This window comes from Girardinichthys multiradiatus, chromosome 12, assembly GCF_021462225.1.
Source record: "Girardinichthys multiradiatus isolate DD_20200921_A chromosome 12, DD_fGirMul_XY1, whole genome shotgun sequence".
NCBI classification, from domain to species: Eukaryota; Metazoa; Chordata; class Actinopteri; order Cyprinodontiformes; family Goodeidae; genus Girardinichthys; species Girardinichthys multiradiatus.
This window is the reverse complement of record NC_061805.1, coordinates 34087687-34103550: the sequence shown is the minus strand read 5'-3', so window position 1 is coordinate 34103550 and position 15864 is coordinate 34087687. Positions and strand designations below refer to the sequence as shown.

General features: G+C 40.9%; 1 protein-coding gene across 1 annotated transcript in view; it reads left to right on the top strand.

Moving 5' to 3' along the window:
* The window catches only part of setbp1 (SET binding protein 1), a 56261-nt gene extending 43910 nt beyond the window's left edge, over positions 1 to 12351 (top strand). Inside the window, exon 7 of the mRNA XM_047380733.1 lies at positions 6846 to 12351. Coding sequence (XP_047236689.1) covers positions 6846 to 7354 — 509 coding nt within the window. The 3' untranslated portion in view covers positions 7355 to 12351. The remainder of the gene's footprint in view (positions 1 to 6845) is intronic.
* The last annotated feature ends 3513 nt before the right edge of the window (positions 12352 to 15864 follow it).

Here is a 15864-nt window from a genome sequence, read left to right as displayed (position 1 = left end):
ATGAAAACACACAATTTATGTTCTCACACAATTAGAATATTACATGAGATCAAACAAAATGGTTTTTATTATAAAAAGGTTAAGAAGGGTGAGTCACAAAAGGTAACTGTCTAAGAAGCTGCCTGCTCAGAGTGCTGTATCCATCAATGTTAATGGAAAATTGAGTGGAAGGAAAGGGGTAGGAAGAAAAGTGACGGAACAGCTGAGGGAGCAGAAAGCTTAGGCACTCAGGAAAAGGTACAGAACATTAGTAAAGATGAGTTACATAACCAAAAAGACTAAATCATAAAACCCAATTTACTAAACTAAACTTAAAGTCCAAAGGAAGCTGATGCAGGGAAGATTCACAAGGTGTCAACTGCAGCTGGAGTATGTGCTTCTTTCACATTCTGTGTCTTTAGCTACTCCTGAACCAGAGACAATTTGGAAATCAGCAGTGATTGATTGGAAATCTGTCCACTTTGCCCACTGACTGCTGATTGATTTGGAAATCAAGTTCCCAGAGTCTGGAGGAGAAGGTGAGAGGGCACAGAGGTCCCTTGAGGTTCAGGGTCAACAGAGAATCTGTGGAGTATCACCAAGAGATGAGTGACACCAGAGCAGACAATGAAGGTGACTATCAAAGCAAGGTGGGCTTCCATTACACCTCAGCAGATCCACAGTCTGATCGCCACCGTGCCACGCTGCATTCAGTAATTCATGCAAAAGGAGCCCTGACCAAGTACTGAGTGCAGATACAGAACATTGCATAGACGTACTTTTCAGTAGGCAGACATTTCTGTATTAAAATTCCGATTTTGAAGGGCCTCATGTAGCATTCAAATAGTCTGAGAAACTAAATAGTTGGTTTTCATCAGCTCTAAGCCATATTCATCAACAGAACATTAATAGAAACAAAATGCTGGAAATGTATGCATGTTTGACTTTTTGAACTGAATTACTGAAATAAATTAGCTTTTGAATGATACCCTAACTCCCTGAGGTGCACCTGTATAGTTAGACATCCTGTTGGTTTCTTACATTAGACCAAATCAGACTGAGCTGTGGAAAGATTCTCAGTCACCACTGAACCCACCAGTAGCGAGGAAGTTTTCAAAGTGAAATGAAGTTTCCTTGCGTTTCCATTGATGAATGCTTTATGTAAACAACAAAGCCCAATCTGCTGCACGCCCACTAATTGCTTCAACACCAGTGAAGGGAGAACCGATGCACATGTGTTGTTACAAAGCAGCTGTGTAGGATCTTAACCTGCCAAGGTTACTGGACTGTTAACTTCGGCAGATTGAGATCACTCTCTAGCTCAGTGATAATGGATGTCTGTCTGGTTCTATACGGGCAAACAGGCAGAGTTATTAGGGCTCTCTTGAATAAAGATGCAGTACTTGTAAATGTTACTCCTATTTATAAATAAACTCTGCGCAGCATCATTGGGTCTTAGAGCGTACAAAGACGCAGGTTAGGTCCACATTCTTCCAAACAGAGTAATGTGTAATTTGTTACATTCTGTATTCGGCTGTCTTTGAGCACATCTGGCCGGGGATAAAGACCACGTAATGCATGGAAGACAACTATAATTCACAGATCTCTCCATCCGTCCTCCCTGCCTCCCTCTCTTCCTTCTCTCCTGCCAATGCGTTCGCCAGAGATATATTATTCACACAGTGTGATTTATTTTCTACAGACACGCCGTAAAAGGCTCTTGCCTGTGTTAAAAGAGCTGGCTGGGAGCCAGGGGTTTAATGACTGGGGCCCAGTCCAGTGGTGGAGAGGAGAAGCCAGGGGCTCGGTTAGAACGCACCCCCCCTCACCCCAGGGGATCCAGGACAAATGACTCATATGCACGGCCCCTCAACCCACCCCCACCTCTTCCATATTATCGTTATAGTACCTCATCTACTCCTGCACATCCTTACCATTTTTTTCCTCTTTTGCTTTTTCCGCTGTTCTTGCCCTTGCTCTCCTCCTTTACCTTGCTCCCACAGCTCTCGCAACCCCCCCCCTCACCCCCATACCTCTCTCTTTCCTACTTATTTCCTTTCTGCCGTTTCCCCTTGTCTCCCCCTCCTCCAAGATTACCTTCTCTATTCCCCATTCCTGTCGACCCTTCTCTAGCATGACTTACTGCTTCACTTCACAGCCTTAGTCCAATTAAAATGCAGGCGCGTGTGCATATGAGTACTGCTGCGCACGCTTGCACATGCAGGCATTTACACAGACAGAAAAAATAACCATCCACAACCTGCAAAATCCACAACAGACTCCAAATTCATGATATGTGAGCATGCAGCTAAGAGTTTGGTTATTTTCATGGGCCACGTGAGCAAAAACATTTAGTAAAAATAGCACGGTTTCACAGTAAAAACAAATATTACAGTTACATGAATGATTTCTATAACATATGTTTCTTTTGGTCACTCTGATTCTTTCTCTCTGCTAAAAAGGACATTAAAGGACAGAAAACTGCAAGAATGGTATGACGTAAAATTGGAGCAGTTTTAAACCATAACTTTTTAAAAAACCTGAAAAAGCCTGAAACCTGCAAATGCCTAGTGACAATCATTTAAACTGATAATTGTTGAAATTAGGTAGTAAGTGTCTCTAACAATAACAGTAAGAATATTAACACGTGGGAAAGAGATCTTTGGCTGCTTCCATTCACTGATGCCCATTCTTACACCGTATAAAATCATCTGTTCTACTGACACAGACACTTGGGGAAATGGGGGTGCTGACACATACCAAAGCAGGAAAAAAACATCTATCAAAGTGCTGTAAAAATCTGAGGTTTTTGAAATACAATTTTTGCTGCCAGAATTAAAGCTCTGCTAGCTGGCTTTGGTATTTTCTCTGGCATCTCATCAACAGGACTTTAAACCACAGGAATGATGTGATGGAAAATATAATTTTTTTTGTTTACTATTCTGGTCTAAGTCAATTCTTGCACAAATAATTGCATAACTGTATGATTTCATTCACTAAATGACAAAATGCTCTTATAAAAAGTAGTCAAGTTGTGCAATATAAAAAAACCCAGAGGTCTAAAATCTATATTGTATTGAATATTGTCTGATACTTGATCCTTAAATGAGATTAATACACAGTTCCCATGAAAACCTTTGATTGAGGGGAAAAGTACGACAGCAACAAAGGAAGCATTTAAAAACATAAATAGGAGAGAGAGAAACAACGCATGAGGAGAAGATAAGGAAAACACGGACAAATAAGACGGAGCAAGAGCAGAATGCCGGAGGATGAAGATCAATATTAAAAACATCTGGAAAGAAGTAAAAACAGCCAAGAAAGACGATTCACATGATGAGCAATAACATCTGCATGTAGGATCTTAAACAACTTTCATCATATTCCATGCTTGGAGGATGACTTTATTCTGTTAGAGACCTACTGTCAGATAATGACCCAGTCTATGGAGGTGGGGATGCCTCTCAGTTCCTCAAAGAAACAGGTCCTTAGTGCTGTAGACCCCCTTGCGCTGGTGAAGGTCATCTGTTTTATGTTCCATGTATGGAGCTCATAAATTTCTGCTACTTTGCAGCGTGCATGTGTGCTCGCTTCTGTGCAGCTCATAAACTGCAGCCACTCAGTGCTTTCTGCAGTCACTAATTTCACTGCCTCTTCTGACTTTTTCAGCAACAGTAAATTGAAAATTTACAGCATACAGCTGATATAAGCAGTTTGAATGTTGTATCAGCCAAAAAATCTCCTTGCATTAATTGTGAGATGATAACAGGAGCACTACCACTCACAATCACAAGCTGGTGCTGGTCCAGTATAAAAATGAATGTTTCAACTATGTGTCAATTTAGACCCATCAGGGGCAAGTTTTGTGTGCGCTGCGATGGCGATTTAAAGTCATTTTCTATTTTCTAAAGTCGGCTTTAATGAAATTTGGTTATTTTACTTGAATAAATTATACATTTCACCACAAAGGCGCTTAAAATTATTTTGAGTTGATCAGGGATCTTAATCGTTCGTTTTTAATTAGTCAAGTGGCCCAAATGGAAATCAGAACCAAAATAAATGGAAATAGGGTGTAATATTTAGAGAAAATAATAAACTATTAAATAAAATTATGTTAAGAATTGAGCATTTTCTCTACTATTTATGTCTATAATTCCTGTAAATACTCAATAACAAAGGTTTAGCTGATGTACAAAGGTACTAAGTGGTCTGTTTAGGATTCTGAAGTAGAACTAGGAAGCTACAGAAAGAGTCCGAGAGTTGAAGCTGCATTCCTCCTAATATACCATGGACTTAACGCGCCTTTCAGAAACATCCTCTAAGAAATGTATCTCAAATCCTTCAGAAGTTCCTGAGGTCAACTGGGACAAACACAGTCTCAGCTCAGATAACAAACAACAAGTACTTTATTTGTCACTTGATATACGTTAAAATATGTGTAATTGAAAAAAGTGTTTTACCAGAGGATAACAGTGAAGTAGAGGATGTAGATCAAACAGCACCTGGCAGGGGAGCATCACCTGTCACACCTCTTGATGTCCAAGCAGCTGCACAGGTTGCCTAAAAAGTCAGTTTGACTCCTCGGTCAGCAATGCCTCCTCAGCAGGCTGTGTCCAGAACCTCCATGGTAAACAACTGCTGTATCTTCAAATCCATGGTTGTAGTCGCTACCATTTCTATTACCGTGGGCCAGTTCCAGAACAGGCAACTTATGCAGCAGACCCACTATTTAACCGCTTGCATGGAAGGTGTTAGCAGTCCGCCTGCAACTACATCTACGCTGTTGTGTTCACTTGCAACTTTAAATAATCTCTTATCCAAGTGATGAACACCAGCAAAAAAAGAAATCGTTGTGTATTTGTTATCTGCAGGTGAGTCCTAAGCCACACTTGGCGAACTACTCTGCTGCACATCCTCTGTCTTCAAGCACACCGCATTTCATGCACCCTCACCCAGTATGCTCAGTCAGCTGAATGCCTGCTCAGCAGTTTTTCCTGCAGCTCCTCCTTCATACATCATCGAAGGCTATGGCGTTCAGAGGCTTCCTCATCTAGTCGGCCGACTGGTTATCGAAACTAGGAATCGGAATTTCAACATTTGAACGATTCCGGTAGAATTGAAATGTCAGTCCCAGTCCCAATGGATGCTTGAGACTCCATGCCCAACCCAAAGAAAAGTATTTAGAGAAAAACTGAAAATGTTGCTTTGTGACTTAAATCCACCTAAAGAAATGTAGGTAATTTCATGAGAAAATGGTCAATTTTCTTATAACTTTGCAAATTAATAAAGGTTTTGTAACCTATATAAACTCGCTCTCTATTAGACATGGGCTGGTTATTGGTATAAAGGTTAACTATTTGAAGTCCTTTCAGTAAGATACTAAAGAAAGTTCTGGAGAGTTTTCTCCAGCTCTATGGAGCATGGAATCATGCAGCCCTGTGCCTCCCCCACCTGTTGCTACACACTGTCAGTGAGCTGGCTGAAAGAAGGCTACTACACTTTTTCCTTGCTCACAAGTAATATAAAATAGAGCCATTTGAAAATGGCTGTTTGTGAAAAGCACAGATGGTCATGTTGTGGGGACTAAAAGGTCACCACACATCACTCTTATTGAGGTAATGCTAAAAGTTTGCAAAATACTGGCTGATGAACTGTTTTGAATAAATGCATTTAGACCATGTTATACATTGTTTCTTTTAAATCTGAGTGTTAATATAGTAAAACTATGGTATTTTTACTAAATGTTACTATACCGTGTCTACTCTCATTTGCCTTGTGTCTAAACCTTAGTCATTATATTCCAGTCCAACCAGATGTAGCTACTGAAGAATATTGAGAAATCCTTTCACTGAAGTGTTGGATGACGATAAAAAAAAAAAAAACAGCTAAACTGTAACAACAGGATGGTGGACCTCAACAAGGAACATATCCAGGAATAGAAGCAAAAAGCTCCCAACAAACAAAAGAGACAGAGCGCGGTAACATGTGCACCGTTTGGGGACCAGCGGCTGATTGTGCTTTTTCCTCCATTTTGGCTCTTGTTCGCTTTGAGCACCGGGAACGGTGCCCAGACAGGGAGGAGAGGATGGGAGGAATGTTGGAGGGCAGGGGGGTGTTTGTGGGGAAGGGGACAAAGATGGAAAACAAAAAGAGAGACTGAAACAGACCCAAGATCAGGAAGCTGTTTTTGAAATGAAGACGGAAATGAAACGGTGCAGTGTTTCCAGTTTCATTGAAATGAGAGAGCAGCATATTGCCTCCCATGAAGAGTGGAGAGGAGAGGTGAAAGAGTGTGATGGGAAGGAGAAAGAATAGAACAGCGTGTAAAGGGCCCACTGCCCAGTTCATCAGTGTGAAGGAAACAATATGGCTCGAGTTTCTTCTGCTCAGCCATTCTGAATTGCTGAATTCATTATTTCTGCATGTTGGTGCCTTTAGTATGCGTGCACATGTTTTTTTTTATTTGTGTCTATGTGATGATGGAGATAAGTCTTTGGGTGTGTGTGTGTGTTTGTGTGTGTGTGCACTAGAGTGTGTATGGCTTGCTGGCAGCCTGTTCTCCAGATGCACCACTATGTTTTTGTGTGGCGACATATTAAATGGTTGAAGGAGACATTTCTTTGGGTTTCCTGCTAGCAAAATAGGATCTCCTCCTCTCTGCTCTCTAACAGACAATTACAGGATAGGCTCCTCTCTCCTGGCTCAGCTGGGCTTTGAAAAGCTTACATGAATATCTCAAAATTAGCAGGAAGCTAAAAAAAGACCTTCTTCCATGATTTAAATTACACTATGCTTGCAAAAGAACTCTTGCTTGCTTGCTTTGCAGCCTGTTTACTCACCTAAATCAGTTTCTTTTATGCCCCCAGGTGTCACCGCTAAGAGGAGGTATAAACGTCGTGAGGTGGAACAGATACAGAAGGACGTCAGGAGGATGCATTCTTTGAACTTTGATCATGTGCAGAAGATCCTCCGTGCCAAGCGTCTACAGCGACAAGCCAAAACGGGAAATAATGTCATCAAGAGACGGCCCGGGCGGCCCCGAAAGCAGCCATTAGAGGAACCCCAGCCTGCTGACACGAGGGAGGACATTTGGGCGAATGCTCAAGGTTTGGATGTACTGGCCACCAGGAAAAGCGACGGGAGGACTTTGGGGATGCCGGTCCTGGAGAGGTGCGATAACCTGCCAGGTAGACATATCTTCAGGCCGGGCCTGAGCCTCGAGCCTCAGGAGCTCCCCAGTCACGACTCCATCTCGGCGACAATCGAGACCGTGGTGCATCAGGCGCGGTCCGTGCCTCCTCCAGTGAATAAAGAGGGCAAACGTAGAGGAAGGGGCCACAGCAGGGATGAACTGTGGGCCCCTGGCAGTCAGTAGAACCGCATGAAAAACAACCCCTGAACTAAAGGTAGAGCAGTTATCAGAATCAGAGCTGCTTCAGGCCTAAAAGATGCAGTGCCCTCAATTCGGGAACTCTTTGATGCACTTTGAGTTGTTTCTCCTTTCCAGTTGGTAGTAAGGAGCACAGCGGGGTGGGGCGGGGCAGAGGACAAACAACAACCTCCAACAGTCTGCAAAAAGCCCTACCAGACAAGGGCCTTTCAAAGATCCACCGGACCTTTCTTCACATTGACTATCTGTGGTACTCTTTGATACTGAATCTGATGCTATAAAGTGTGTGGTACTTATGATAGAGTAGGATTTCATGTGATTCTTTATGTATCTGATACAGTGACGTGTATGGTACTTTATGATACAGTATCTGAATGTGGCTTTAGCCATATATTTACCAGCAAACGGGAAGGGGGGGGTGGTTCATATAAAACTGTGCAGCTCTGCTTATTTTTTGCCTTTTTGTGGAAGCTTGTGAAAGTCATGCAGGATAATACATCAGTAATTAAACCTCCCTACCCTGTCTTTGAGTTTTTTTTCCCCCTCATAAGGTATTTTTCAAGGTTTCTCAACCCCTTTTAGAAGAACACTTCCTGGCAGCTCATCTACCCTGTTTTACCCCTAAGATTTACTCCTACTGATGTTTTCAATCTGCAGTCCTTGAGCTTCCTTGTTTTAGTCTGTTTGTCATGTATTTCTCCCCTCTTGCTCAGGCCTCTCCTGGGCAGGGAATTGAAGGCAATACGGTGGATAAAACTTGTCCCCCGACTGTACATAGAACTAAAAGTCCACTGTTGCCTGCCTTGTACAATGGGAAAAAAACCAGCTCAAAGATGTGTACTGGCTTCCAGTATCTTAAATAGAATTGTAGATAATGAAAGTGTGTATTGTTTTATAACCAAAACCAGACATGGGTGTGACTCAAGACAGGTATGTTTTCAGACAGAAGAATACCATGTATATTCGTTCATACGCTCATTATTGTGTTTGTATCCCAGGGATGGGGTAGGGAGGGAGCGTTGGATAAAATGGAATGTCGGATGTGTTTTTTGGTGAACTTTCAGAGTTTGTTAAATGCACTATGAAGAACCGTTCACTTGCATCAATCAGAAAGCAGGACTTACATGCTTGTTCTAGCCTTATGTGTTCTTTGTATCCGCTGGTTTCGACGCCTGTTCCAGAGAGCATGCGTTATTTTTTTAATCAATTCGTATATGCAGGCCGCGCAGCCAAAAAGCATTAAAACAAAACAAAAACAAATTAAGCCTGATTCAAAGTCGTGATCGGATAGTTCAGTTAACCCCCCCCCCCTCCATCCTCTTTTCTGTTCAAGCTGATTTCCGTAAAGCAGTTCCAGTGTTTTGATTTTGAAACCAAAGTCTCAGTATTCAGTGTAAGGATGTAGTATTTGATAGTATTAGAGTTTGGGAAACTCTCCACCACATTGGCAGCAATGTAAAGCATTCCTATGTGCACTGTAGAATGTAGCCATGTTGGATCTCAGTGTCAGTAAGCCTTTTGTTTAACTCTTTTTCTTTCAGTATATGGCACTTTGGGTCATGGTAGGATTTTTCCCAGACACAAACAGAAGTTCAGTGTTTCTTTGGGAATTTTTTCAGTCCGGCGGCTTCGGTTCTCCTTGGGCCGGGTGACAGTTTCAGTTACAGCAGCTCAACTTGTGCCTTATGTTTCCTTTCTATCACTGATTGCATTTGACTGAAGGAACAGAAAGTGGCAAGGAGTGCCCCCGAGAGAGTGACCCAAGCATGTTCATGATTGTGCATATCGACACATGTGTCTTAAGTCATCAGAACCCTGACACTGCCTTTGTCCTTTCCCTTCTCTCTGTCTCTGGGCTTTCTTCTAGTTTTCTGACCCCGTATCATCCTGACAGAGCTGGAGGGGCTGGACTCGCTGTATTTAATACACATCATGTACTGACCTAAAAACCGCCATGCAGCAGCAGGGGCGGAAACAGAAAAACCCACTGAGTCAGATGTGCTTCTGTCCGGAGATATTGATTCTTCTCTGTGTCTTTGATGTGTAGTTGAAGATCGCTTTTTCTCCTAACGAGTAAAATATCTGACAAAAGGAGGAAGAGAAGCAGCTGTCAGGAAAAAAACACATTGGCGTATATTATTTTCTATGCATCTGGTCATGTATCTGGCACTGACCTTAAAACAAGTTGATGTTCCGGGTCCACCCCTTCGACAAAGAGAAATAAGTGGTCTTATTTGCTGAATAAAGTGAATCTGTGTGAATAATACCAATAATAATTTGTAATAATGACAATAATAATAGAGTTCTGCAGAAAGTGACTATCATTTCAAGAAAACTATACTTACTGCCTCTCTATGCAGTACAGCCTTAAGCAGATGTAAAACTACAGTATTGATGTGTTTGTTGTAAATCGTGTTTTTGTGTCCATCGCTCATGGATACTAACAAGAAACCACCTCCTAAAGCCACAGTGCGCCATCTGTCTCCCTCAAGACTGAAGCAAACTAAGAGAAATGACACAAATAATGTACTTTGGTACCAGGCATGGGTCGGTTCCCGGTTTTAAGGTACATCAGTGCTCTAAAACGTTACGACTTTAAATACCGTCATACCGTTTTTTCCATTTAAAGCCCTTTTATTAAGATTAGATTGACCAGATCATGTGCAATAAGCCCTTCAAAACAAACAGGTGTTTTATGTTATTTGCTTTAGTCTGTGTATCAACATCAAAATAATTTCTAAATGCTTTACATGCTATCTTTACAAAATATCAATATGTTACATTATTTGAGTGTTTGAAGTAAATTCTTTCTTCTCTGGGTGTAAAGCAATCAGGCCATGTTCTACCTTAATGTTTTACATTTTCTTGTTAATAATCTGAAACTGTGATATTTTTACTCAAGGCTATCATTATTCCAGCTCAATCAATTACAAAGAATGCTAAAATAACCTTCCCTACTACCTTGTGAAATGTCCTAAAGACCCGACCGTAGTGAACTCGACCAAAAATAGGCATCTCTGCCGACTTTCGGCTCCTTTTGCCTGCAGGTAGACGGTGCGTTGCTGTAGCGCGAAGAAGGGTTGTGTGTTGGGGGAGTTCTCAAAGGAAAAAGCCCAAAATACTCTCAACCTAATGTTAGTGTGCTTAACCTTGCTTTGGTAGAGGACTTTCTGTGGCTCTGCAGTCTGTTGTGGTGAAGGTTAGATCTATACCAGTGGGCCACTTACGCCTCCGTGTTGTGGTGGGGTGGTGGTCTCTGATGGTGGAATTAAAGGCCGTAGGTAATGTCTGTGCTGTCCTGTCTGTTTTGTCTCTCCTTCTACCAGCCAATGCTCCAGTGCCTTCCAACACTGACAAGTATTATCCTAATCCAGAGCTTTCAGTTGACAGAGACTTCAGAGAGGATGTGGTTGTGAGTGGGGGTCATGCTCTCTTGTTAGCAACTGGTCTGGGTCTCTTGATAAATACTCCGAGAACGTTTTCACCTTTTGTTGCTTTATAACCGCAAACTTGAATGTGTGTGTTATTGTTCATCCTTTTTTTAGAATTATAAATCTGAAAATTGCGGCATGCATTTGCATTCAGCCCCCCTTTGTATACTTTGTAGAACCACAATTCAGTTAGATTTAGGTCTGGACTTTGACTAGGCCATTATAATACAACAACATACGTTAGTCTAAACCATTACATTGGAGCTCTGGCTGTAGGTTTTGAGTCCTTGTCCTGCTTTAAAGTGAACTTTTGCTCTGACTACCTTCCCTGTCCCTGCTGAAGAAAAGCATCCCCACAGCATAATGCTGCCACCACCATATTTTACAATGGGGATGGTGTGTTGTTTCCCTAACTTCGGTGGATTATTTAAACTAGGTGACTTCTAAATGCAACTGGTCTCATTCGATTTTATTCAGGGGTAGCAGAGTGAAGGAGGCTGAATACATATGCACGCTACACCTTACGGGTTTTTTGGGGGAACTGTTTTGAGAACCATGTGTCATTTTCCTTCTGCTTCACATTTAAGAGTTACTTTGTGTTGCTCTGTTGCATAAGATCTCCACAAAATACATAAAAGATTGCGGTTGACTTGTAAGCAGCGTTGGAGCATACATTATGGTTATAAATGTATGATTGTGCCACAATGACATCATGTAGGATGAGAGATACTGTCAGCTATATTCTGATCTTATTCCCCTGATAGCATGCAGTGATGGGAGTCCTACACCTGGAGTGGGGGGGTCGTATAACAGAGACATAAATGTTGTCATCCTTCTAGCATCTGTTTCCCATTCAAAGCTATCACATTGTTCTGAACTGAGAGTGTAGACAAGGCATTGAGAAAACCAATAAATGTACTTCTGTAGAGCACAAAGTGAGCTCTTCTAACAGAGTGGGCATATTTTAATTTGTATACATTGTGTATTCGAACCTTTTTCTAGAGTGGCTCTCCTTTATTTGCATGCTCAATTTTGATTGTATGCATAAATATTTTAGACAAGTTGAATTTCAATTGAATTTGAACCAAGACTTGTACATTGTTTAATATCCTTCTTTTTGTAATGGATTTTTTAATTCATGAGGCATTTTTGTACATTGTATGAATATTACAAACTGCAAATATTTGACATATAGAGCAAATACTAGATGCACATGCATATGCATATATTCCTCACAGTATGTATGTGTAAGCATACACATATATTTTGTATTTGCATTTGCCAGCATACAGATATATGTCTTAAGCACATATATAACTGTATTATATATGTATATCCATGTCTGCTGGCATGCTTTTGGTCATGTTTCTCTTTCATGATCTTGTAGGCTTTTTTTATTTTATTTTATTTCCTCTTTCCTTAAAACAAATGCTCATTCTTTGCTACCCTTCTGTTGGCTAGCAGCCTTGAGCACTTATTAAGAAGAACTACAGTTGAAGTTGTTCATGTTATCCATTGTGTGAAATAATAAATGACTTTATTGACAGCTCACATTGGTTTGTGCTTTCGTCTTTCTGTCAGAGATTTTATTATTCTGTTCCTCTAAAAAGTGCTTGGTCACATGCTGAGATTTGCCTCAGTTCGTGTATGTGTGTGTGTGTGTGTGTGTGTGGAGGTGTGGTGGAGCGACATGACAGGCTGCAGGGTTACTGCGCTGCTGAATTTAAGATGATCTGTAAATAATGTATCTACTCTACAATGTTGCAGGTAAATTAGAGGGAATCCTCTCATTAGATTTTATTGCAGCATCACACACACACATGCTCTCCTTCATACTCGTTAGCCAATCTCAAAATCCTTTTTGCATAACCCCATCGGTGTCAGTTTGAGGTGGGCCGGGCTGGAGGCTGTTTTGTCATTGGATGGAGGTGAGTGCAAAGTGCCCTGCTATTGGCTGCTACCAACTAGTAAAAATCTTCTGTTACCATGGTTGCAGAGTGAGCTGCCCAAATGTGTCTAGTGCATCTGGTGGTGCTGATGGAGCTGTTGGCACCACTGGTGTGCTGCAAAAAAGGAAGGAAAAAAAAATTCCACTCTGATGGAAAGAAGTCAGAGGAGCAACGAGCCTGCACCCAAATTACTCAGTTCTGATGGCTGCAAACGAGCCAACATGGCTCATCTCCACCCTCCTCTGCACGTGAGAGAGGATGAGATGGATGAAGGTGAAACAGCAGTGCTAAATGTATCCTGCATGATGGATGCGCTCTTTAACCAGAGGGAAAAACAGGCTCATCAATCTGAGCTTCAGTGCATGGATTTTTGTTTTTTTTCATCCAGTTTACTCTCAAAGTTGGTTTCATCCCAGACACCTCTGTGCCCTGCAGCCTTTACAGATAAAAGGTAACATAAAACAGCATCCACAGCATGAACGTTAATGATGATTAAGCTGTTTCAAATAAGTTGGGCCCAATATTACTCACACCCCGGGCAGACTTTGATTTTAAGCATTTTTTTAAAATTTTATTTTACCAACATGTTTCTTCTGACTGGACGTAATATTAAGGTTTTGCAGTCGTGACTTGAATCTGATGGAGAATATCCTTTTGACATCTTTTATAATATTTTTCAAAAGGTCCATCTCATTTCCTATCAGAAACAAATGCCTTGGTTGAATAGAAATCATTTAAAATATAAATCTGCCGCATGTATGAATACTTTTGGGTCGGGTTCCTACAAAGTTTCCATTTATACCTGACCAGGTAAGTCAGCTGAGAACTAAAGGATGTGCAGACATACTGGAGGCACTCTCATTGATTAGTGAAGCATTCTTTGGCTAACTATTGAAATTATTCTGAATGTTTTAAAGATGTTTAGGTAAAAAAATGTTAAAACCACCATATCTACTGAGACAGTTTAGAAAAAAAGAAAAGCACCCGTGTTAAACATTGGTAATAAAAAGTCCACTACCAAAGGGGGGGGGGGGGTTATAAAACTTAGAGACCAATGTCTTTCACACCAAGAGCAGTGTCTGTACAAATGGAGCAGATCACACACAGAAAAGCCGGCATCTTTAATGTTTTTTTAAAGAGAAAATCACAGATTTCATCAACAAAATAACGTGCATCAACCATAATGCATTTTGCTAGTCATGCACACGAAAATATGTGAAAACTGTTCAAAATGGAGTTTAGACGAAAATTCAGAATGAAAGACTCACCTTCACCGCCTCTACCTTCCAATGACTTTTCAGTGCGTCTCCCTGCCTTCCAATCAGCATCATGTCCGTCTGATTCTCCATCCAATCACCTTCTGACGCCTTGCTTTTAAAGGACCTTCAGCTGTGTTTATCCTCGCTTGTCAGCTGAGCTCATCCCTCCTCCACCCCACCTCCACCATCTTCCTTCACATCTACTCCTGGCTTCCTCGCTCCCTGGCCGCCAACCCACCACCAGTGTCGGATCAGGAGGAAGACATCTCTAAATCTAAGCCTTACAAATGATCATTTTAGCTCATTTCATTCTCAGCATTCATGTCTTCCTCCCAGGTCCGAGACCCAAAGAAATAACCATGTAATTTCACATCATTAAAACTTTTCTAATTGCCATCCCTTTCTTTGTGAGTCTTTTCAGATTGAATTCAAATGCAACATGACCACGTATATCGCTAACATAACATGACTCTTACAGTGGAGAGTTTTGTCAAAGACTCCCGATACGTATCATTCAACAATGATTGGCGTCCTGTTTCTGAAACGATAACACACAGAAACCATAATTAAACCGTTACATCCGACTGCTAAACAGTTCTGTCTTGTTATTTAACCAGCATATGCAATATTTTCCCCAAACCCTCAGTTGTATGACAACTTTCTGAAGATTTGTAACCAGCATCTCCCATAACATCTGTGCATCTTTGCAGAATTAGTCCAGTGCTATTGTATCTGAATGCATCTCTCAGATAGTGTGGGAGGAGGACAGTTATTATAAATTGTATCTCATTTATCTGGATCCTTTAGGTTTAATGTTCCCATCTCACCATGATGAAAATGCTAAAGATTTAAGAGGATCGTCCTCCCAACTCTCTGTGGATCCTCCCTTCTAAGGAATGTTGGATTTAGTGTTGGGGAAACCTCACAGTATGTGCAACTTAAGATATGCACTATCCACTGATAGGTACCATTTTTGTACTTGGGTGATATTTTTGAAATGGGTTTGGTTCATGCACATACAAACTACGTTCTGCTGACTTGGACTGGTTACCTAATGGTTCTAGTGTATTTTTCTTTGTACTTTTGCCAAACTCAGCATTGTATAATTATCTGTACACTTTTTACAAAATGTAATTGTTATCATGATCAACAAATCTGTATTACCCATGAGAGGTATTCCGACAGTAATGCACAGTATGGTAAATTTCCTATCTCTTATGGATTTTATACTTTTCTTTTGTTTTTTTCTCTGGGAAAGGACCCAATAATGAACAGCGTCCGCCTGACCTGAACTGCAAGTTTAACATTTTAATATTGTTGCTCAATGCCCCTCAAATGTAAAGAATTTTGTGGATTTTCATAGTTATTATTGTCAAAATATTATGTTGTTCTTTCCTAAATCTGGCACCCTTAAATCTCCACAAACCACATTGATTTTTTTTGTTACACTAAATGTTTGAGATCAACAAAAAATATTAATATCAAACAAGTATAACCTCACTTAATACAAAACAGCAATTTACATAATTCTTTTATTTAAGTGAACAAGGCTATCCAAGCCAACCTGGCCCTGCATAGAAAAAGTAAGTGTGCCCTAAACCAAATAACTGTTTGTACCCCCCATGGTAACAGCAACTGCCATAAAACATTTGCAATAACCATCAATGAGTCTTTTGCATCACTGTGGAGGAATTTTGGTCCAATCTTCTTTGCATTGTTTTAATTTTGCCACAATAGAGGCCTGTTTAATCATCATTTAAATTTTTATGGACATGGAGACAGAAACAAAAAGGAAGAAATAAGAAGCACGAAAGAGAGAGAGGTGGGGCAAAAAGGAAAAAGGAGAGAAGGAGAAA